Here is a 25,830-nt window from a genome sequence, read left to right on the forward strand (position 1 = left end):
TTCATTGTAATTGAAATCAAGCATGAAATTTAGTTTAGTTAGATTTTAATCGATTTTCGCGCTTAAAAATATTAATTAATAAAAAAATAATAATCGCCTAACATTTAAGCTATTTCGCTTTGGCTACATAAATAAATAAAAAAAAAAAAAAACAAATTTATAACATATGCAGATGTTTTAATCCGAAACGCTCCGACAATGCATTTTATAATTAAAAAATATTTCCCTGATATTTGCATTTAACAGAAAATGACGAATAAGTTTTAATAATTTTTTTAGGTACTCATAAGAGGCGAAGATTTCATTCAGATGAACCTAATAATTATAGACTTGAAAGCTCCGAAAGGTCTCAAAAAAATCGCGAAAGATACCAAACTGTACCAAAAAGGGGAATAACGGTTCAAAAAGCTCATGAAAAATTGCGGAAATTCAAACAAGAAAAAAATGCCGAAAAAGAGCAAAAAAATTTAAAAAATGCCAAGAAAAAATCTCGAAAATCTATACAAAAATCACGAAAAATGCAGAGGCAATTAAGCACGAAGAATTCTGAAAATTATCTGTAGAAAATCGTGAGAAGTTTAAAAAATCTAAAAAGGCAAAGAACGCATACTTCCGAAAAAAAACTTTAAAAAATCACAAAAAGGTACCGAAAAAAAGAAAAATACCGAAAAGTGACGCAAAAAGCCATTAAAATTTCGAAAAAGTCTTAAAAAAAAGATATAAAAAAAAATTACGAAACAAAAAACACGAAAAAATTCGAAAATTCCACGAAAAAATACAGAGATCCGAAAAGTCTCGAGCGGACTTGGGAAAATTTCGAAAAATTCCTAAATAATTCCCAAAAGAGGCAAAAAGAGTTACAAAATGTTCCGCACAACCCCGAAAATTTATAAAAAATCCGCAAAAATTTAAAAAATCCAAAAGGTGCTGTAACATCTCGAGGTCTGAAAAAATTTCAAAAGTAAACGGAAAATAAAACACAAAGTATCAAAAGAAATCCCTAAAAGTTCGAAAAAAAATCCCAAAAAGTCCGAACAAAAATCCCAAAAAGTCGAAACAAAAATCCCAAAAAGTCCGAACAAAAATCCCAAAAAGCTCGAAACATTCCGAAAATACAACACAAACCCCGAAAAGTTCCGAAATGCGCCAAAAAAACGTCTCCTTTTTTTGTTGCCCGAAAAGAGGGGTGCAAGTATTTTTTCGCAGAACTTCTTTCTGTTGTCTCAAATGAAAATGTGCTGAGATAGGGCGTTCTTCAACCAAATGACTAAATAAAATTGAATGATATGTCACGATGAATTATGTGCAGAAAGAACAATGCTATCGAACCGCTTTCTAAGCGATTAAACAAATGAACTTGAAAATACTTAAAGACATAATCCGATCAACTGAATAGGTAAATAAATTTTTGTAACTATAATAGCTGGCTAATTGATTTCAAAGGAATTGCGCTATAAAAACCGGCGCACTGAGCTGAGCGTAAGGGACGCGCATATCAGCTAGGATTATAACCGCAGGTGGTAATATTTAAACGAGATGAGATGATCAGCGCCACACAGCTGGTTGGGTTGGTTGTCCGTTTGAATTGGTAGTGGCGATCTTGTTGCTATTTGTAGCGCATTATGATAAAAAGCATATCCTTTCAACTGTTGCACATATGTATGTATATATGTATGTATGTATGAATATGATGGATTTAAGTACCCCTAGTTGAGTACACTTAATTGCCCTCGACAATTTGCACAAAGAGTGCCCGCATATTAAGGATGCTTGAGCTGCATAAATATTATTATAAGAGTTAGTTATTAAAGGACATTAAGTAGGATATCCGCTGCCGCTTTATAGGTAGACAGCTTACGTAGTCATGAGAAAGTGAATAATAAAAGTCATGTTTTTCTTGACCACCAGCAGCAGCCAGTGCGGATTAGTCATGCATAAAATATTTCTTATCCCTCAGTTAACCCTCGATGAGAGCTGAATTGTGCTGAGCGCGCACACAATAATTATTTTTTAATGTAGCTGGTAAGAGAGATATTTAAAACTCATAATTTTTTTAATAATGGCAAGTGAAGAAAAGGTGGAAGATTTTTATTTTTTTTTTTTTGCTTCAAGTAAATAATAGGTGATCGTTCATAGAAGAGCAAATATCTTCGCATATTTGTATGTATAAATGAATGAATGAGCAGGCAGGGTTAATAATCGTGTTGTTGATTGTTCTATGAGTTGTTAATTGGGCTGATCTTTTAACACCAACGATTAGCAAACGAGGCACGCACACAATGGCGTAGCGCAACAGTGGTGGAAGGAGGCAACATATAAGCAGGCAGGCAGGCAGGCAGGCAGGCAGGCAGGTAGGCAGATGAACAGAACGCAAGCATGACTTGGGAAGGGAAGTGAATTGGAGTAGAAAAAATATATATGTACACATATAAAAAATATATCAAAAAAAAAAAAACAAGAGGGTTAGGCCAAGCAAACTGGAGTGTGCAAAGAGCAGAAGGCAGATGACGGGAAGGTGGCCACCTGTTTATTATTCAAAACATTTATTGTATGTCAATTAGACGCTGTTTGTTCAGGGTATTTTTAACAAGTAATTGACAACATTGTTGGAACATGAGTGCCAACACAGCACCACACCCCTGCTTACGTATGTACGTACGCACTTACGACAGATACATACCTATGTATAGCTTTGAAGAATACTTAAGTACAATAGTACTTGAGTACATCCTCCACTTTTATATATTAAATAAAATTAGTTTACTTACATAAATATGGGCCACTGCCACTGTACGAGAATAATGCAAAACAAAATGGAAACCACACACGAAGATTAAGGTTGCTTTGTTTTATTTGGCAAAAAAAAAAAATATGAAAAAAAAGAAAACGAAAAAAAAAACACAGAACCCAGTTGTCGCAGAATTAGCAGCAGCTTAGCATGAGAAATGAAAGGGCGACAATGGTGTATCGAATATGACAGCCAACCAAACCAAGTAGCCCTAAAGCGCTGACTGAGTGATACGAGGTAGCGACGAGGGTCAGCATTTGAGGCGCTTGCCATTGTAGATTAGAAGGCGATGAGGATGAGGCGATGGTATAAAGTTGGTTGAATAAACAATAAAATAAAAAAAAATAAAAAAATATAATAAAAATGAGTGCACAAAACGACGACAAAAATGGCACAAAAATAGTTTCGAGAGGGTCCAGATGCCTTTGGTAAAAGTAAGAGTATGTCCATTAGGGTGGCCCTTAAATGTGGGAAGCAAATTTTTACATCAGATTTTCTAAGCCGAAGCTATTATAGTCGAAGACATCACATACAAATTTTCGTCGCGATTGGAGACGGTTAGAGCGTGTCGCACAGGGGTCAAAGTTCAGATTACCCTATGACGACGTCTTAACCGTCTCTCCAATCGTGACCAAAATTTATATCTGATATCTGTGACAGTGGTATTATCGATTGAGGGGTAGGACTGAAAAGTTGTTAATTAAATTTTTTTTTAAGGACCACCCTAATATGTACTAGCATGGATGTACTATGTATGCAGGAATGTATGCACTAGTATGCGGTAAAAAGTAATGTCAAAGCCACTCAAGCGTAGCTAATTTGGATTATAGCTTGTCGCATAGATCTGTATATATGTATGTATGTATGTATGTATGTATAAGGGTTCATCTAATTGTTATTACTCAAGCGAGCTAACACAATGATGATGACCGACGAACGTCGATGGCGATGGCGATGGCGACGACGATGAGCCACAGTAGGCTGCCATAGGCGCTTGTGGAGAAGCAAAAACTCGACAAAAAAACGAGGAAAAAAGTAAAAACAGAATTAAAGTAAGAAAACGAAATGAAATAAAAATAGAAATAGTTCAACCACAAAAAGCCACCTGCTCGCCATCAAATACAAAAAAAAAAAATACTATACGAAATTTTCACAAGAACTTAGTATTTGAAAACTAGCAAATTGCTATACATATGGAAAAATATGTGTGTCTGCTTGTGTATGTTTTGGCGGATGTTGCAAGCCAGACAATTTTATTTATTTATATTATTCCGGTTAACAACTGTCTTCTATTTTAGAGCTGCGGGCGTTTTGCGACACACAACACATACTAATGGCATTGGGTTTAGTAGTTTAAGTTGTTGCGCCTTAAAATGTGCAGCATTTTGTTGCAAAGCAATATTCAAAACGTAGGAGGGCAATATGTATATTCAAACAGACTTAAAAAATGTCGATATGTCGAAAACTAGGAAATTTCTTAAATTTTTTTTTAAATATTTAAACTGGAATGAAGCTTGAAAATTTGGAAACTTTGGCAATGCCAAAATGTTAAAAATTTGTATGGAAAAAATTTAATTTTTCGGCTTTTTTTTGGGAAACCACCCAGCTGTTAAATCATGTAGTAAATTTTGACACTTAACTACATAAATAGGTAATGAACACAAATAAGTACATTAGGGTGGCGTGAAAGTCCGATTTTTTTTTTAATTTTTATTGTTAATAGCAAAAATATGGTTCACTATGCGCTAAAAAAATCGTCCGAATGATAAAGATTTTCGGTCAATATCTTAGGCTCACCCATGTCAGTCAAAATTGAAAGTGTTTTTCACCCATAAATATTATATTAATGTAAAAAACTTAAACTTTCTTTACTAAACTTGCAGTTATCTTCGTAAATATTACTGCTGTACAATTTTGTATTAAGCATTTATTTGTAGAGAATTAAATTTGCGAACAAAATACCTAGGTTGAGAAAAGGAAAAAAGTGTTTGAACACTTTGAACTTTGGTTGGGAGAGCCTGATCGAAAATTTGCAACTTTTTTTTTAGTGCAGAATGAACAATATTTTTGCTATTACCAAAAAATTTCCAAAACCAAATCGGACCGTATTTTTGATATTATCAATAGAACACAAATAAAAAAAAATGATTTTAGGCCCACCCTAATACTTCTAAAAGTCAGAATTAAAATCCAAGCCATTCCTATAAACTAAGTTTCAATTAAACGTATGCACATGTTATCAAAGATTTTTACCATAAACTCACGAATCATATAAATTTTATATAATACCCGTAATTCCAAAATTACATATTTATTACTCAGCAAACTACCAAAGACACAATCTAATATTTTAAACGCTAGTTATTTGTAAAGTTTCTTAACATAAAGTTGCCAAAACTTTTAGTACTCTTCACAATGCCATTTTGCCGTCGGCTAATCAATCACTTTACTACATACGTGCGCAACTACCGACGGCAATTCAAAGCCACTACAAATGCCATCACCACTACGAAAGTTATTTTTATTGTACGTAGATATATTTAGTGTTACATTTAAATATGTTACTTTTATAAGTCTATTGATAAACCTGTTAGGTTAGTATCTAAATACGAAAACAAGTTCACTCAAGTGATTAATTGTATGCTCCCAAATGTTTACTTAATGTCCAACTTATGTTTATTTAAAGATCCAACTATCAAACTGACCAACGGAAGCACATAAATTTTGCTATTTTGACTTTGCACCAACACATGTATGTATGTGTAACTGTTTTGTTGTGCTTTTCTTATCTTTCGCTCACATTGACAAAATTCAGTTGCTTTTTCTTTGGTTTGGTTTCTTCTTTTTTTTTTTGGTGTGCAACTTATGTACTTTTTTCTCACAACAGGTTAAACGTTTCGATGTTTCGAAATTGCTCAGGTGGAAATTCGATACACATGGGACAGAGTATATGTAAATCGTATTAGTTTTGCTTGCTTCTACGAATTTTCTTGCATATATACCGCTTGTACTCTGCATTAGATATTTAAATACATATTCCATCTAATACGCTTATTGAAAGATATTTTTATAGGTATGCGCTTGGAAAGTTGGCAGGTGTTTGCTGGCGTATATTACAGACCTGGCTGCCAACTGGTCAAAGGCTTTGCAACCGTATACATATGTATTTATGTTTTTCGCATAATTTGAGAATTATTTTTCTTGGATGGTTGTGCAGTTGAGCTCATATGTAGTTTAGATACATAACTGTGTGTCGAGAGCTTGCATAAATAATATTTATGTATATGCAAATGTGAATAGAAGAGTGCCCTATCATCAGCTTTTGACGTAAGAGCCAATGTTCTCATGGCTCTTAAATTTAGCATAGATATTATAAAAATGAATTTTTCAGTGAACAGTATTTGAGTGTGGCATATCGATTACTAGTACTAGTACCCTATTTAAGCAATATATTTTTCCCACGAAAAATTTAGCTGTTCTTTGAAGCCTACAAAAGAATGAAGGCGAAATGTAGCTATTCCTCGAGGGCGCCTGATACTATAAAAATTATCCAAAGACTTTTAAAAATCGCTATTAGCCGAAAAAAAAGAAAAAAATGATGATAATTTTGAATCGTGCAATTTGGAAATCGATTAATTTTGAAAATTCAATATTTTACAATTTGTTTTAGTATTGACATTAGCCGACTTAATACTGGTTTCTTTTGAGACATTCTGATTTGTTATCGATATTTTTATTTCGTACAAAATTAATTTTAAATTCGTTTTTTCTCTAGTAGCAATCGATAAATTAACGATACTCATAAGCATTAAAATATAGGAAGTTATAGAGATATCGACAACAACTGTACTGACGAAAGTGAATGCGAATAATAACGGCAGCGACAACGATAACAATATATGTACATATGTTGACAACGCTTAAAATATCGATAATTCTTAGGTGCAGTATCTACAGCGTTGAGGATATGCATGTATGTATGTATATATTGGGATTACAATTTCGATAACGATTAAAATATCGAAATCGATAATGATAACCGCTACACAACTTTTAGCGATTTCTTAATCTAAACTATTTAGTTAACAATGTGGACAATGATATCGAAAGAAAACAAATCGATAACGTACAACATAATACCGATACTTTTTCAATATCGTCAAAAATGCTGACAACTAATAAACGTACAATGTTCACTATTTCGATAGCGATAATATCCACATTAATACCGAGAACACTATCGATTACATATAATTATAAATTCGACATCGATGAAAATACTGAAAACGGCTACGTTATCGACCACGATAACAATATCGATAACATTGTTATTGTTTAAAACGTCACTACTCACATTAGCTTTACCAAGAATTTAGCATCCTTTTTTTAAAACCCCCAAAAAAAAATCTTGATATCAAAACTACTCACGTTAATTATTTTGAAAATTTTTTGGATGAACTTCAAAGATCATCTTAAACAAACTGACTTTCTTGCAAAACTTCCTACCACTTACAAAACGCTTAAGGGCTCTTTGCTGTCAGAAACGATGCATTTTTAAATAACTTGCGGCTCATGGGCGGCCAACTGTCTATTTGAGAAGTTATTCATCCTCTTTTTTTCACTTTTTGACTTCAATGCTTCTTTTGATTTCCACTTTGGCTACTACCATTAACCATTTTTTCCCAGCGTGAACAAACATGAAATAGAGCACACACGTGTGTGTGTATGTGTGTGTGTGTTTTTTTTTTGTTGGACGCGCGTTCACCCCTATGATTTATTATAGAGCAATCAAAAAATCACCTAATTTGTGTAAACATGTCGGTAAACAAACAAACAGACAGACAGACATATACTACGAGTGGTGCCTACACTCCAAAAAACTTATTCACAGCTGCTGCATACTTGTAGCTTGTAGCATCAAAAGCAATGACTGGCGTTAAGTTGAGCATTTATGCGGGTATGAAAGTAGGTGAATCGTCGTCGTAAGATGTTCCTCCTGTCGGAAACCACAGCTATTGAGTTACACACATACATACGCCACACTTTGTGGTAGACGAAAAAATATCGATAGACAAAAAAAAACTAAACAAAACCAAGAAAATAAAATAAAAAAATAAAAGAAAATACGAAAAAATGTGACTTTCCTTTATTCTATCTGTCCATGTGACACTTTGCTCCTGTTTATGGGTTTAAGTATCATTTAAGTTGGTAATCCCTGACTTAAGTATATTTGAGTGATTTCATGACGACACTTTACTTTTTGAGTAATCGTTGTTGTTGTTGCCTTTTTGTTGGAATGTCTTATGCGGATATTTTTGTAATTCAATGGGTTTTGTTGTGATTTGCAAAGGGCATTGGTGTGGATTACATTAATCTCTGCTGGTATTAAAGTACATACATAGGTGAAAATGTCACTGAGCAAAAGCAACTCAGTTCAAAAAAAAAAAAATAAAAATATTATTTTATAGGAAGTACTTCGTAAGTAGAGTTTTGCTTATTGCCGGCTATTCGGCTATTGACTATGAGTATCTATCAATATGAAGACTACTTTTTGGTTAGCTAGTCGATTTAGCTGTCATCTCTCTGAAAAAAGGTCCCTAAAAACTCCGTCTTAAAATTTCCCAAATTTTTTGTATTTTTAGTTTCTTTTAGTTCTGTGTTCTTTTCAATTCAATATTATCGTAAATTCAATATGCATTCCTCTGCATGTAGCTCGTGTTGCTGTTGTTATATGTATGGCCACATTAATTTCATCTCGTCCCTGCCATCAGCAGGTACTTAAGGCGTCCAATTTCCAAACACTTTGCAGCCATTGAAGCAGCTGGAGAATACATACTTAAGTGTCATTTTTTTTTCTGCTTCTTTCGTCATAATAAACACATCCATCACTGTGAGCCTCTTAGCGGAGACTTAATCTGCAAGTAAATATTTGAAACAAGAAAATAAAAGCGAAACAAAAAAAAAAAGTCGTTTCGGATGCATAGGCGTCTCTGCGCTGGACGATGCATAAGTTGATTGTCAAATATTTAATTAGGGATATTTTTATACCTATCATGAAATGGTAGACATAATAACTTTGGTCCGATGTTTGTAAAAACCAGCAGAAGAAGAGATAGGCACATGATAATGTACATATATCGAGATTACCAGAACGTCAAGCTGAAGTCAATTTAGACATGTCCGTCTGTCTGCATGTCTCACAGTGCGGCCGAAATCCAAAAGTGTGGCCAAAAATTGGAAAATTACCAGACGCCATACTGGATTTGCCTTTTTTAATTTTGCCTTTCTGACAGCAGATTTGTAATTAGCGACCCCGAAACCCCCCTGCTGGCACGAAATTTCGAATCATTTCTTTAAATTTCGAATTTTGGCCGCACTTTTGCACTTCGGCCGAACTATGCGTCTGCCTCTTTGAACGCAATCTAGTCCCTCAATTGTCGAGATATCCGACTGAAACTTGGTAAGCGCGGGTGTAGTTTGCATACTGTACCGGCAAAATCGAACCACTATATCCTATAGCTCCCATACAACTGATTGTTCCGATAAGAGATTTTTTATTTATAACTCCTCCATTTATTCATTTGGACGGCGAAAACCGAGCAATTTCGTGAGCTATGTATTTTCTAAAGAATCATATTAAGTCTACTAAGAAAAACGACAAGATCGGAGCTGTATAGGATATATCTCCTATATAACTGATTTTATCGGATACAAAATTTTGTGATATAAGTCATTTATGTAGGCAGCTACAGCTATTAAATTCTGTGACTGGTTTACATATCGATTCCATACCACTGATTTTGCATATATGAGTTTTTTTTATATACATACATACAGCGGCGGGGAAAAAATAGGGACGCGACATTTTAACAAATGTTGCCAATTTTTTCTGTTGTTTATTTAATATTTATTATCTATACATAGGTATAATAAAATTGTAACAGGCCGATGTCTGTATATTATAGATATTAAATAAAGTATAATAAGGGGGGTCTTCATTAGAGCAACAGAAGCCAAATCAACAATTTTTAGAATATTTGTATTTTCTTGTCTGTCTGTCTGTTTGTACGCGCATCACTCGAAAATTAATGCATGTAATTGAATACAGTTTTCATCGATGTATTGTTATAGGTTTAACCTAAAATACAGAAAGAAAAAAATAAGAGAGTTGCCACCTGTTTGAAATTTGCAGTTTAAATAAATTGATAAGATAAAGTAAATATGGCCGCCAAAAGGAAGAGGTTTAAGAATGCTTACAGCCGCAAATAGTTTTGTTGAAGGTTGCCACCTATTTGAAAATTTGAATTCAATTTAATTGTTAAGCTAAATTAAATATTGCAATATGGGTATCAAACTGGAGAGGTTTATGAAAGTTTACTGCCGAAAATATTTTTGAGGAGGGTGGCCACCTCTTTGAAAAATTGTATCAAAGCAAATTAATAAAATAAATGAAATATTACAACGCGGGTGTTAAGCAACACGAAAATACGTTTGAGGAGCAGTAAAGCACGCCGGGTATGTGCTATATAGCTCATTATCTAACAAAAACCATATAAATTCATATCTCAAACTTTGTGCAAAAATTATAAAAATTCTGAAAAGTTACATCTAAACTTTCAACTTTTTGAGCAGTTTTTTTTTTAATTCGCGTTGATTTTTGGCAATTTTTTTAATGGATTTTCATCCATACAAAGTAGTATGTAGTATGTTCGACAATTATTTTTTTTGAATGGAAAAAAATTAGTGATGCAGTAAGAAAAAAATTATCATTCTTTAATTAAAAAAAAAAAAACAATTTCGGATAATTTTTACAATTGTAAATAAAGTTTAAAACACGAATTTAAGGATTTAGTGATGAGAAATCCTTAGAAAAACATAATAGGAAAATATGAAATAAAAAACTCCACTCTAAGTATGGACTGAAGGTAAAAATTTCAAGGAATGAAACCGAAACCCAAACCGGAACGTTATTTTGAATCGGTTTCATTCCTTGAAAAATTTTGTTAAGCTCCCTAATTTAAAATGCAGTAATCTGTTGAAGTAAAATTTTCTGATTTTCACGAAACTGTTGTTACTTGTAAAATTGATTATCAGTTCTAAAGTGTTAAAAAGAAATTAAAAGGACTCCACCCACACACTGCTCAAATATTTATTTTTTCATCTACAAATTTTTTCCTTTTTTTTTTTGTTTGGGTTTTGTCACACAGTGTTGCAGATAAAAGCATTTTTTGTACATGCAAATCTTGAAGAAAAAAATTTCCTTTTACTTACTTTTCTTTTCTACAACTCAAACCGCATGTCATTATTTGTGTAAATTTGCCTGTGCCTGCGCATAAAATTTCTATCTTGGAAATGTTACAATACAAATAGAGAGAAAAATAAATAAAACACTAAGTTCATACATATGTATGTATTTCTGCATATTTGTATACAAAAAAAAAAATGTATATAAGCAGAAAACATTTTCTCTATTTGCTGTAACGGTAACTCAATTATCTGCAGCTCGTCAGTAAACATATTTACTTAGGCACACAAAGCATCACAACAACATCAAAAGCATAGATATTTACTTAAGCATTTTGAAAGTAAGTGAAAATAACATGACAAAGAAGGAAATAAATAAAAAATAACACAAAGTTGTAGGTACACTATTGAATGAAGAAAGGCTCCTGTAGCACACAAGAGAAGATGCTAAAGCAAAAAAAAAAAATATATAAAAATATATCTACAAAATAAATAAGAAATCAACAAAAAAAAAAAAAACACATGCCTCCCAAGAACGGCACTACCGTGACGGCATTTATGTTTCGATTCGGTAAAAAAGCGCTGCTTTGACAGTGCGTCGGTACCTTTTTTTATTTGTATTTAGATATATATTTATTTTTATTTTTTATTTTTAATATTTTTTTGTTGCACTCGCCTTGCTGCTTTTTTCGCTCTTCATGCTTTGTATGTACATACATACTTTTCTTTTTCTTGTTTACTGTCAATTATTATTTTTTAATTCTTTTGAAATACTTTTTATGTGTAGTCATCTGCTTTTCGCTGTGTGTCAATCAATGCGCGCACGAATCGAAAGCCAGACGACAGAATGGAAAATAAAAAACATAAAGGGACAACCTTTAGATATTTTTTTTTTTAATTTAGATTTTTTTCTCCACATCTCTTTACATACATATGTATGTATCTACACTATGTAATGGATAACATGACATGGCAGAAAGCATAGCAATAGCATATAGTACACAACACTCGAGGAAATCAAAATAACAATAACAACAATGGCAACAACATCATCATCGTTGATTATCATCAACAGCGATATGTCTGTCCACCAACCAAAAAAAAAAAAAAAGAAGCAATTTAAAGTTTGATTTGAATGTGTGAAAGTTTTTGTGGACAAATTTTTAATGTATTTTTTTATGATTTTTCTTAATTTCTTCTACATTTATTTTAATCTCGTAATTTTTCATTATCTCTCAAATTTTCTTATGTTTTCATTATCTTTTATATTTCGTTCCACAAGCGCATCCCCCCCCCCCCCCCCCCCCCCCCCCCCCCCCAAACCAACCAAAAATGCTGAGTGCTCAATTTCATTTGCCACAATCGCGACTGCTTGACCGCTAACTTCTTTTGGCTGCTGCACCAAATGGCTATGCACATAAAAGATAAAAATTAAATTACAAAAAAAAAAACTGTGCCGCGCTACATTTGTAGCTATCTATCCAAGTCCACTTGCAGCTTTGTCTTCTTTATGCGAAGCGCATTGCAATTGAATTTTATGACTTTTAAAGTGGAAAACAGGTTCTGATAGCTGGCTGCCGCATCCCCACATCCTATAATTAAAAAAACAAAACCAGCTGAACTGAAAAAATATGATCCAGAACAAAACAAAACCAAAAAAGAAGAATATTTGAAAGAATAAAATCTCCTCCATCTATGATGCAATGTGGCTTTTGCTCCGCATTGCTTGGACAGACAAATATGTACATATCTACATTAGGGTGTTTCGTTTTTAATATCTACAATGTTTTTCAAGGAAATTTTTTTTTATTTTTTTATAAAAATATGGTTCATGCTTTATCAAAAACTATATAAATTACTCACTTTAACATTTTGTGCAGAACTAATAAAAATTCCACAATTTTTTTTTCTATATTTCGAGTTTTTTAACCAGAGTTTTAAGAATTTTTTTTTTGGTTTGCAGTCAACAAGCTTATAAACTTCTAGTAAAATAAGTGCAAGTTTTCAGCGGCTAAAAAATCGCAATGATTTTTAATAATTGTTTTTGTTTTGTTTTGTTTGTTGACAGCGTTTTGCACTTTTTTCCATATAAAAATGAATTGCTTGTGGAAGAACATGCGCAAGACCCTTTGCGAAAAAAATAAAAAAACGCAACGCCAGTTTTACTAAATGTCGCTATTTATACGATAAAAAAAACCGCAAAATCCGTCAGCAAAAAAAAAAAAATATTAAAAATCAATGCGATTTTATAGCCGCTCAAAACTTGCACTCATTTTATTAGAATTTTATAAGCTTGATAACTGCATATCCAAAAAAATTCTGACTAAAAAGCTCGAAATTTAGATACCAATTTTGGTAATCTTTCTAAGTTATGTGTAAAGTTTGAAAGTGTGATTTTGTTAAAGCATGAACCATATTTTTATAAAAAACATTAAAATATATAGGTTGAAAAACACTGTAAATATTAAGAACTAAACACCATTCGTTCATTTTTGACCGCCACTGTAAATAAAATTAGTTTTAAACAAAATTTTTCCCAACAAATTGGCTTAATTGATAAAAAAGTTCTGTAAAGGGTCTGTATAAAAAAGTTTGCACATTTTATCAAGGGAGTTAAAATAATGATAATTTTTGGGGTATTTTTAAATTGGTTCAGCTCACGCAAATCTTAATATTTTTCTAAAATATTTTGGCAAAAAACTCAAAATATAATAAATTTTATGAAAAATACTAAGATTAACATACGTCAGCTAGTTCGATTTGAAAATATGTACCTCCAAAAATAATATTATTTTGATTCCGTTTGCTAAATTTTTTTAAAATTTTTATGCAAACCTTTTAAGCTTAAACTCTTTTATTAGCTGAGGTAATTTTTTGGAAAAAATATTTTTAAAAACTAATTTTATTAAAAAAAAAATCGATTTTTGGAGTTATTTTCAAATTGCTTCAACTCACGCAAATCTTAATATTTGTCCCTAATATTTTGGCGGAAGTCTTAAAATATAATAAATTTCACGTTTCCAAGGAAAAACCAGTATCATTTTTTTTTGTATGAAGAATGATGCACCCTAATGTGCATAAGTACATACAATCGTCGTAGCTGCATTGCCCAATCCAACAGGTAATGTCTCTGTCTCTTAAAAACAAACATTAAAAGATCGACTAAATATTTAGATACCAACCAGATATGTACATATGTATGTATGTATGTATACATATATACGTCTACCTGTTTGTGACTGTGTCCGTCCAGCTGTCCAGCAATAATTGAAGTGTACTTATAAGAATGGAAAAATAATAATAATAGTTCAAGTAAAGTGTGAGATGGCAATGCGTTCCGTAACTTCGCGGGAATACCCCACACAGTCAGCCAAGGCAACAAAGAGTGCAGCACTTCAAGTTTCTGAGAAATAGGAGCTGTGTTCTGCATAAATTTTACTAAGTTTTACCGAATTGTGATGTGCTAGCTATTAAATGCAGAACTTTTTTTTTTTTTTGAATTCACAAGGGTGTCCTAGATGTGCCGCAACTTTCCACGTGCTTGTAGCAAACTAACTACTCACTACTTTAAAGGCTTGAATAAGTCGCTGGTGTAAATGCAACGAAAATATTGAAGGCAAAAGAATCTCAAAACTCAATAAAAAAAAATGTTGCTCAATCAGCGAGCAATTCTATATAGGAATTGGATAGTGGCGTCCGTTGAACATTTTTCCTGTAAAACAGTGTTATTTTTCAGTTTTTGTCTTTTTTAGTGCCTTTGCTATCTCTCGGGCCTTTTCCTGCCTCTTTTTTTATTTTTTTTTTGCCTTTTTTTATAGGTTTTTAGGTCCTAGAAAAGTTTTAGAAAAAAAGTCTTAGAAAAAAGCTCTCTCATTCACCACTAATGGTGAAAAGCTATTTTAAGAGAAAACACTTGTATGTCATGTCCAACAGTCGGAATTACAGAGTGAGCAAAGCATAGGCGTGCCAATCGAGAGATCCCAGCCAGTTCGAGTTTTTTTCTATTTAAATTTAGTTAGCAATTTATTTTACGTGTTTTTTTTTCTTTTCTTGTTAACATTTTTTTCTGTATTTGATTTTCTTTAATGGTTTGGTTTTTAATGTTAAAAAAATATTTTTTAATTTCATTTCATTTTATGGAACTTTTTTTATTTTTTAAATATTTTTTTTTTAATTTTTAGTTAAATTTTCTTTTAATTTTTAGATTTTATGAAGTAAAAAAGATTTTTTATTTCATTTACTTAGAAAATAATTGTATTTATTTATTATTTTTCTAATTTATTTTGTTAATTTATTTATTCTTAATATTTAGATTTTATTGTTTTAAAAAGAAAAATATATGTTTTTTATTTCGTTTAATTTTTAGGATCTTATTCAAAGTTTTTAATTGGTTTTTTGTCTATGTTTAAATAAAAATATTTTCGATCTAATTTAATATTAAATCCTTAATTTTGTGATAAATAAATTTTTCTTTTTCAATTTTAACTTTCTGTTATTAATTAAATTTTTTTTTAAATTTGATTTGATTTTTAATTAACTTATTCTGCTTAAAGGTGAAAAGTATAAAGCTAAGACATCCTCGTTAGCAGATCTTTTAGTTAGTCTTTCGAAAGACAGTATAAAGAGCTTTTTACGAAAGACAGTAAAGAGCTTGCACGAAAGACAGCAAAGAGCTTTCTCGACAGTTGCCGGAATTGACAATTGTCTTACGAAAGAATTTTGTCTTTCGAAAGACTGCGGTGAGTTGAATAACAGTTGCCAGAATCGCCCTGTCCACAGCAACTACTTCTGGCCTATCCACCACCCTTGGTCCGTCTGTGTTTGAATGGATATGGACAAATGAAATCCTTGTGGGATCTTTGCCTTGAATTTTCTGCCAAAACAAATTTCATTTAGGTTGGGGTGTTATGTAGATTCGATTGGATTGCATCGCATGTCAATAGACCGGTAAACCCCTAAATAAAGATGTGGCTTCAAAATTCCTTGGCTACTTAAAAAAACTAAGAAAAACATTGAGAAGAGATAATGCTGCTGATCCATTCAAAGGACCTAAAGCAGCTTGCTCGAGGCAAGAGAGACTTACTGGTTTGTACATATATCGTTACCATAAGAAAATTTACCTTCACATAATTCCACCTGGTTATCTCAATAATTTCCCCTCTAAGTTGGTATGAGTAAGTAAGTTTCTAAATATTTCTAATGACAAAGTGAAGGGTATAAACACACACAAAAGTTGATTCACAACTTTTAGACACTCTACATATCTACTTGCATACTTTGCCGACGGCTAGTCATTTATGCAAATGGATTACGGTACACACGAACGAGGAAGAAATAGAAGAAGAAAAAGCAGAGCACTAGTAGATGCAGTGGGTAGGGCAGGAAAACAATGTAAGCGCACACAAAAGGGGGGGCGGCGACAAAAGGTATGACCGTCATTTCCGTTCGTACGTTCTTCGGTGTATGAGTCGTTTAATTGACAGTCACAATTGCCCAACTGACAGTAAACAAAATATAAAAAAAAAAAGCCAACAACTACAACAATAAAAAAGCACATAAAATAAGTGCATACACATGTAGTTAGTGGCCATTGAGCACAGGTACTTGCTGCTGTCGGTTGCCTGTTGCCTGTTGCCTGTAAGCGTTATGTCGTCAACGAGGTGAATGGATAAGCCTAAAGGTGCTGCTATGCCACAAAGGAATGAGGCGTGCGTGTACATAGCGGCGGGGGGGGNGGGGGGGGGGGGAAATGGTTACGAATTTGTGGTACCAGTTTGCCAGCCGAAATGCATAAAATTTTGAAATTGTCGCTCTGCGCCTCCACGGTCCATTTGCTCGTGGATTATGTGATGCGATAAAGGAGCGGATTTGGAATGCAGCGACACAAATGTGTGCACGTACATATGTACATATGTATGTTTGCGGAGCGTTACAGATGTACCGGTACTTGTCTTGCATGCATGGCGCTCATGTTTGTATCGACTCATGTGTGTACATGAATGGCTATAAATGTTCAATTTAGCATTTCATTTGAGCTTGTTTGCATTGTGTAGGAAGTGGAAAACTAGTTTCGGCTCAGTGAAATGCACTACTGGTTTTCGTTTTTTTTTTTTTTTTTGTTTATTATCGTGGGAATGGTAGTTTTTTGAAAAGGGAGCGATGGATCAAGTATGCATTACTTTGCGATTAGATCGTAATTGATAGCCAAAAATTATGTACTTTTGAAACTAGTATGACCAGAGAGACCTCTGCCTGTTTGCAGATTTTAAGAAAAATTAAAAATTCCTATAAAATGACGCTCAAGAAAAGGAACGGAAATTTTCTTCTATCAAGACTTCTTAAATAAGTTTGCAGCTCTTAAGAAAAACAATTCTCGTATATTTAATTCTCCCAGAAAATTTACAACAGTCGTTTTCCTCACAACAGAAATAATGAAAAATATAATTTGAACTAACTATGAGCGAAAGAATTCTGCTTTTCCAGGCATCTTGCAGACATAATTTTGAAGATTTTTGTGGACAACTATTTTTTTATTTTTTTTTTGAATCCGTCGTCTTTTACAACCAAGTTTGGTTTGGAAATCAATTTTTTTGTTGGCAACTTAATAATATCTACTAAAAAAACGAGAATGATAAAAATACGATTTCTATAAAAAAAATATTGTTATCGACATCAATAAAAAAAAATAAAAATACAGCTAGATAGCAATATCATTTTTTTATCGATTCCGACAACAATATTTTTGAATATTTTAAACTATTGCCGTCTGTCTATCTATATCGATATAACATATATCAATAAAAAAAATTCTTTAAAAAAATTTTTTACATATCTTGACTAATGAATATAGTGGCGAAATAAAAACGATTTCGATAAAAACTATTGTTTTCGATATCGATGATATTTGTAGCGATTTCTTCAGACAAAAATTCCTTTTTATTGATACCGATGACAATATTTTCTTAAATAGAAATTTTGCATAAAAAATTTATCATATATTACGTAAAATATTGTTGTCTCTCGATTTCCTAATAAGATATATCAATAGTAAAATTCGTATCGATAACCGAAGTGATAATCGAACAATGTTTCGCTAGTAAAAACGAGTACGATTTTTTTTTTAAAGAAAATTATAAAATATACTTTTATTTTCGAATTATATTGATCATTGCCTTGGTTCAGACTATTTTTTCTAGGAGAGGAGGAGTATATCGTGAAAATTACTATTAAGTTCACAGATATTTTTTTTTGTATAAATTAACGTTACTTTCTGTTCATAGGCATTTTCGTAATGGAGGATATTTTTCGTAAATGTTTAATTAATTTTTTATATTTTTTCTGCTGCTATGCGAATAACATTACGCGATCGCCAGTGATATATAAGTATGCATATTTCATACTTGCATTAATTTGCGTTGTTAATTCCTAAAATTGTTTTTATTTGTTTCGTTTTTATTTTTTCCTATTTCTCTCATTCAAAAACTACCGCTATATTAATTCCACATTAAAAATCAATAATGAATACATACTAATAAATTTTGACCAAAGAGAAGCCGTAAGAAATCAACAATTACGGTAAACACCGCTTCATTGCTTCAAGCTAGTTTTCAGTGGTACAACTTAAGCTCTTTGGGAACAGAAATACGGAGAATGGGTAAAACAGTAATTGGGAGAAGGGAGAGACACCTAAGCGGGTTCTACTGTATGCATAATTTCTAAATTTCTAAGGCACTTATTACACGATTAAATAAAATATTTGTTAATGACAACATTATTTTGACTTTCAATGAAAAAATAGTAAAAAAAAAAAATAAAAATTAGGGTGGTCCTTAAAATATGAACATTTAAATTTTGTATGGGGTACCGCTTTATTTTGTGCTACATACCAAATAGGACATCCAGGAAAATTTAAAAATTAAAAAAAAAATTTTATGGGTTTAATTTTTTTAATCGCAAAAATTCTCCAAAATTTTTTAGTTTGACCAGCTATGACTGGGTGGGTTTATGAATTAAAAAAAAATATGTCAAATTTATAAGATAAAGCGATGTGCCACGATGTTGATGTTTTTAAGGATTAACCTAATGCACTATTTTCATAGCAGGTTGACCAGAAATCCATTAAGCTTAGATAAATACATATACTAGTATCCACCTAATTAACACAAAAATTAAACAAATACTGAAGACAGAAGAACAGAATAATTACCATCACATATCTGTACTCTTTAGTGATTCTTTTTGCTATTAAATATTTAAACTTTGAACATTAAAATACATTTGTATATGTATATATCTATGTCCATTTTAAATTCCCTAATTGAGTCACAAAAATTATTTATGCTTGGGTTTTTCTAATTTTAATTTATGTATTTTTTTTTTGTGAATTTTTTTGTTTTTTATGTGGTTTGTGCATTTTTATGTGGTTTGTTTTTTTTTTGTTCATTTCTTTTTCAGTTTTGTTTCGTGGTATTACAGCTACTTAATAGAGTCGAGAGTTGAAATTGCCGCCACGAGGCATGAAATTTTTGTGTTGAATTAATTTCCCAAAAGTAATTGTAGCATAACACGCATTATATATATGTATGTATGTATTTAAAAACATTTTTCTTGCAGAAAAGTAATCAGGCAACACGCTTCACAAAACAGTTTGTGTTTGAACAACTGTGGCACTTTTTGAGCCAGATTTTATTTTTTATTTTTTTGTAAACAATCAATGTGTAATCAGAAAAGTAATTAACCAGCGGTAGTTAATTTTAAAATCGCTTAAGTACATACACATAAACATAAACGGCAAATGTATGTATGTATGTATGTTTAGCAACGTCTGCCACTTGACAGCCGACAAGCACGACCAGATAATCAGCAGTAAATATCTGTAGGTACTACATATTTTAGAAAGCCAAAGCGAGCTTCATAAAGCTGGTAGTCGCAGATGAAGAGTAATCTCATCGTAAATATGCGCATTAGGATGCGTCACAAAAAAAAAAAAATGCGGGGTTTCCAGCGGAGTAATGAATTTTTTATTTATGTATTTGAAGACTTCCGCTAAATTTTTTCGGAAACATTTAAGATCTAATGTGAGTTCCACAGTTTTGAAAATGTCTCCGAAAATTTCACTATTTTGTTTCCGCTGATAAAATTTATCAACATTTATATGCAAACCTGTCAAGCTTAAATTCTTTTATCAGCTGTGGTGATTTAAAAAAAAAAAAATTTTAACTACTTTTATTTACATTTAAAAATTTCGATTTTGAGATGTTTTCAATGGGTATAATAAATTTTTTAATCCCATTGGAAAAGCAGTACAATTTTATTTTTATTTTAATTTTTATTTTTATTTTTATTTTTTTTTTAATGAATACTGATGCATACTAATGTACATACATACACAGGTAGGTACATACATGTGTAACCAGTCTAATTAATCGTTGATCCACAGTAGTCAGTAGCAAGCAATCGAGATCGCTGTTGAGCGGTAATAATCATTTGCTGCGATTGGCGTTGCAAGACGCAAAGCAGCCACCACAGACGAAGGAGTCCGTCGCATTCCCATTGAGGTGAGGTGAGGTTGAGTGAACGGCCGCCGCTGTGCGCGAACAAACAACGTGGGAATCGAACTATCGAAATTATGTATTTATGTACTTTTACATACACGTAGGTCCATATCTACATATCTACATACATACGTACAAATAGTGGATATATGCACTGCTGCTTTGAAATAAAATGAAATAATTTATGTACCTAAGTCTAATTGACTTTTGAGGTTCATAAGCGATTTTCACAACATTAATTATGTATGTATGCGCACAGAAGACAAGACAAAGAAAAAAACACACAAAAACAAACAGACAGACAATTACTTTCGATAATTTCATTTTGAGATTTCTTATATATTTTTTTTTTCAATTCATTTTCGGCATAATTTAAACTTCGATTTTGTTCGATTTTTTTTTTTTCATTTTTCATTTTTCAAAATGAGCGCCAAAGCGCGTTTATTACCTGTACAAAACAAAAAAAAAAAAAACAAAAAATAATGTACATACATATAATAACTAAACGAGTTAAAATCCCATTAAAAACGCATTCATATTGCGTGCGAACAATATTTACTTAAGTTAATTTTCTCGTGCAATTCGCTGCCTCTTTGTGATGTACATATGTATGTATGTACTATTATGTTGGTATGTACCATTGTCTGTGTAGGTTTCTCAACTTTCAACGGTCGCATTTTGTGTGCGCGAGGACGACGAGCTCAGATTTTTGGGGCGTTGAATTCCAGTGAAAACATTGCGCTGTACTCCTATGTGTGTGCATGCGCGCAATTTGCAGAAGGTTAAGTGAGGAGCGAAAAAATTGTTTAGCGTTTGGGTACTGAAATTACCGTCGGTCGACCTAAATCAAAATTTGGCGGCGTGGCGCGCAAGGCACACGGACACGGGCAGAGCCTACACAGCCACAAAGCGGAGGCGCGGAGTGCGGCGGCTGGACGGGATAGAGCGTCCAGTTTTATTTTTGATTTATTTTTTTATTTTTTTTGCTTTGGTTCTTGTTGGTGTGGGTTTCATTAGTTAATCCGAAAAGCAAACATGCCACTACCATTTTTTCACCTTTTGCGAATTACTGTTTACCTTTTGATATATTACTGTTCCAAGTTTTGACGGCATTTTTTGCTGCTGCTGCTGCTGCCTCACGTTTTTTTTCGATCAGCATTTGAAGCATATTTTCTGCGCTGCATTAAATTTTTAATATTTTTTTTTTGTTTTTTTTTTTTGGTTTTTAATTATGAAGTTTGCGTTTTGAGCCGCATTTCCGACAGTGCGCATACAATGATTTTTCTTTGTTGGTTTTAAAATTTATTTGAAAAGTTAAACGGTCACTTTGCGAGTGTGAAAAGAGGTAACAAAAAAAGGAAAAAGTACTCGTAGAATAAAAAAGTACATACATACATATACTAAATTAAACTTCATTAAACCGAACTCAATTAAATGCGACTGGGCCAAAAGTTAATTTAGAGGCCGCACAAGCGAATTTTAATGCTCGGCAGAGCATTTCCCTTTACCTGTGCTTGCATGTCTTCTTTTAGCCATTCTGATTTTCAGTCGAATATTAGTAGACTTTTCAACAGAGTTTTCAAATAAGCTATCTAAATAAGTTCAAAAAGTTATCGAAAAATTCGTCCTCAAGAAATTTGAGTCACTTTCTCCGTAGTCTGGGGCATTCGCAGCTTCTACAGTTATCGTTAAGCTCCCAAACTAGCGGCTCAGTATTCTCTTATATCCTAATGAAAAGTCGAATCTTCGGTAGTGAAAGGCTCATCGAGCACTGCGCGCTTCGTTTATCGAACAGTGCTGGCCAGAATAAGCGCGAAACAGTGCTGGCATTCCTCTACTCATGAAAAAAGAAGTTGGAAGGGAAGCATTCCGCTCCGGTCCCATCCTAAGACCCTCTATCCTAACCGATCCCATCCTGTTCTATCTTAGATCCCTTCCTTACGCAGTCGTCTACTTGATCATTTCTTCTTCATTACAGCTGTGTTCCCGGGCCAGCGGTTTCCCATCCTATCCTAACCTATCCCATCTTCTATCCTATACTATCTAATTTTGTCTTGTTCTATCCTATCCTATCTTAGATCCCTCCCTGACGTACTCCCCTACTTCATCATTACTTGGAATATAGCTGTATTCACGGGCCAGCGGTTTTTATGCTAAAGAAGAAGTTGTAGAGACCTTTTAATGCAATCCATTTTCGCTGGCTGAAAACGCTGCAGTAATCTGGCAGTTTAAAGGCCTCCCACGAAAACAGCTCTACAAGAGGACGCCAGATCGTAATCCAATGTCCACTTTGGAGCCATTTGGGCGCATCTGGATCTCGGCAGTAATCTAGAAGTCTATAGGCCTCTCTCAAAGAGAGTATCTGAGATATTGTATCAGAAATTACTTAAGAAGACTTTAGAAAGATCAACAAAAGAGTTATTCCCTCACATATCTCTTTTAAAGTCAGCTGGCATGATGGAATACCGATTTTGCTTTAAGGATAATGAAACATAAATTTTATCTGACTCTCCGATCTAGGCCGTCCGTTTAGAATCATTGCATTCAACGATCAGAGTTTTTATAATATTCATTAGGTAAGGTGATGGTAACTTGCGCCTAAAGAATTATGCAATTAAAGTCAGGATAAAAAGAAAGTGCTCTTAGGTTGTAGTGTTCTTTCTTCTGCAACTAATTTCATTGATTTTAGTTCGCAACAAAAGTTACAGTTGGCTAACAAGGTCTTATACAGATTTGAAAGCCTGAAAGACAATTTTTTTCAGAAGATATTGATGCAAGGATGTCATAGAAGTAATGTATTATGAAGAAATTTGCATGAATTAGACGCCGCTGAAATGACTCAGCTAATCCAATTTAATTCCAATTTTAAAAGGCGCCGAAAAATAAAACAAATTCCCAGGTAAAAACGAGGCAAGTAAAATCCAATTTGAATCGCAAGGAAACAATGCAAGAAAAAACGCATGCGATAACTGAAACATAAATCTCATACAGAGATTATACAGATAAACATATTTTAGAAAATTTCACAAACGAAACGACAAACTAACTAGCAAAAACTGACCAAATGGGAGATGAATGAAACACAGCTAAAAAAAGGTTTACAAATAAAGAAGGACAAGAAAGCAAAGAGCGAAAAGCAATGTTGGTTTATAGCCAGAATTATGTAGAGATCTTGTCATATCTATAAAAAAAAAAAAAACTAACCAAGAAACTGCCAATCTAGCCATCATTTAAGCGATCGACAGCAAATCACAGCGAATGCCAGCAACCGTAAAACAATTTCCAGTGAGAAATCATAACCTGAGCGAATGATAAGTTCTGACACACACATAAAAAATGAACGGAATCTTAGAGAAAAAATTCGAAAAAAAGTTAGGCAAAAACTTAAACAAACATAGGTTAAAAAATTAAACAGACAGCAGCAAAAAAATTAAACAGACATAAGACATATTTTAAACAAGTCAGCAAAGCAATAAACGACGGATTACTAAATGGACGATGAACCCACGAGAATCCAGTCAATCAAGCGCGGCAAAAGCCGACGCAGAAATTAAACTTGGAATGCGAGCAGAACAAATGACAAGCCACACAAGTAAATTTGACAAAAAAAAAAAAAACACCAATGATACTGAAATAAAAATAACGATATCTTTCGTAAATCCATCGGAGGAGCAAGCACCACAGCTGATGATCGTCAATCAATCAACGCCAAAAAGGTAGCGGATAAAAATAATCACAGAAGCTTACTAAAAAACTAAGTTAAAACAGCGTAGTGAGTGACAGAAGAAAAAATACTAAACGAAACCGTAACGATGAAACGCTGACAAAAAAATTTTAGTTTTTTCACGTCACTAAGCCGCCATAGGAACAAAAAAAAAACGGTAAAAAGTAAACGGTCAACAGAGTAAACAAAAATATACACAGGTACAACGAATCCAACGTTCCCATAGTTTTTGTTCCAAGTAATTTTTCGAGCAACTACGAATCAATTTATTAAATTTAGTAAAATGTTAAGCTGCTGACGCGCGCAAGTAATACCGATAAAATGGACAAGAGATTAATAGAAAAAAGACAAATGTAAAAGTACAAATATGGTAAAGGAAATAATAAACAAAAAATTCAACAAATAAATAGCGGTTTTAATGAATTCAAAAGACAAATAAAGAAGTGCCAAGGTACGCGCACAACACTAAACCAATCTACAGGCATGGAAAAAAATATGAGCGATCATGCTTTGGGTGACTACAAAATAAGACGCAGAATAAGTTTGATGCTTTTAGCGCTGAAGAGGCCTAAAACGTCAAAGGTGACGGGAGGAAATGTGAATTAGTAATACAAAGAAAAAGAAAAAAAAAATACTCAAAAACAAAAAAAAAAAAAAATAAATAAACGCAGCGCGCATGCATGAATATTAGCGTGCCCCAACCAAAAAAAATAAAGTTCCGGTTTTCCACCGGAATTATAAAACTGATGCGATTTGAAAACTTCCGTTAAAATATTTCGAAAAAATATAAAGAGAAACGTGAGCTGAACCGGTTTGAAAATAACTCCAAAATTTTCCTATAATGATGCTGTTGATAAAATTTTCAAACATTTTTATGCAGACCTTTGAGGCTCAAAGTTCTTATCAGCTGACATGATTTTTAGGAACAAATATTTTAAAAAATCTATTTTATTTACAAAAAAGCTTGATTTTTGCAAATATTTTCAAATCGATTCAGCTCACGTAAATCTTAAATAATCTCCCGAAATATTTTGGCGGAAGTATTAAAATATAATAAATTTTTACAATTCCTTTGGAAAAACAGTACCGATTTTTTTTTTTTTGTTCGGAGAGTGATGCACCCTAATGTTCCTATGTATTAGCAGTATTACGCCACAAAATTCGCAGGGCAAATTAAGTTTGACAAAGTGTGCGGGGCACCAATTTTTGTCTGCGTACATACAATCATGCATACATATTAGGGATGTTGATCCCGGGAGCCTGTTTTAGGTCTCGAACATTGCGGGATTTTCGGGATTAATGAGCTAGATACATATAAGACCGCGGCATGGGCCAAATATATGTAGTAAAACTGCGTTTTTAGTTTTTCACCCTGAGGTCGGTAATTCAAAAATGATTTGAAAAATTCAGCGAAATGTGCTTAAAGAAGAAGTATGGGTATGAAATTAAAGAGGTAATTCTGTAGAATTTGAGCGGATTCAATGTTTTGGTGCATAAGGACTGGTAAGTATTTGAAAGTG

At 32.9% G+C, this 25,830-nt stretch overlaps 1 protein-coding gene across 3 annotated transcripts in view; it reads right to left on the reverse strand.

Moving 5' to 3' along the window:
• Nucleotides 1-21,748, reverse strand: part of mld (molting defective) — a 62,850-nt gene extending 41,102 nt beyond the window's left edge. For 2 of the 3 annotated variants that reach the window (XM_017610636.1, XM_017610627.1), the window contains exon 1: nt 21,225-21,287. In XM_017610636.1, the coding sequence (XP_017466125.1) occupies nt 21,225-21,263 (39 nt within the window). In that variant the 5' untranslated portion in view covers nt 21,264-21,287. Of the gene's footprint in view, nt 1-21,224; nt 21,288-21,663 lie in introns of those variants that run through there. The other variant, XM_017610630.1, reaches the window with a different exon arrangement.
• Nucleotides 21,749-25,830: the final 4,082 nt, after the last annotated feature.

Source organism: Rhagoletis zephyria, unplaced genomic scaffold (genome assembly GCF_001687245.7).
Source record: "Rhagoletis zephyria isolate East Lansing unplaced genomic scaffold, Rhagoletis_zephyria_1.1 Rzeph_scaffold_00012, whole genome shotgun sequence".
NCBI lineage: Eukaryota > Metazoa > Arthropoda > Insecta > Diptera > Tephritidae > Rhagoletis > Rhagoletis zephyria.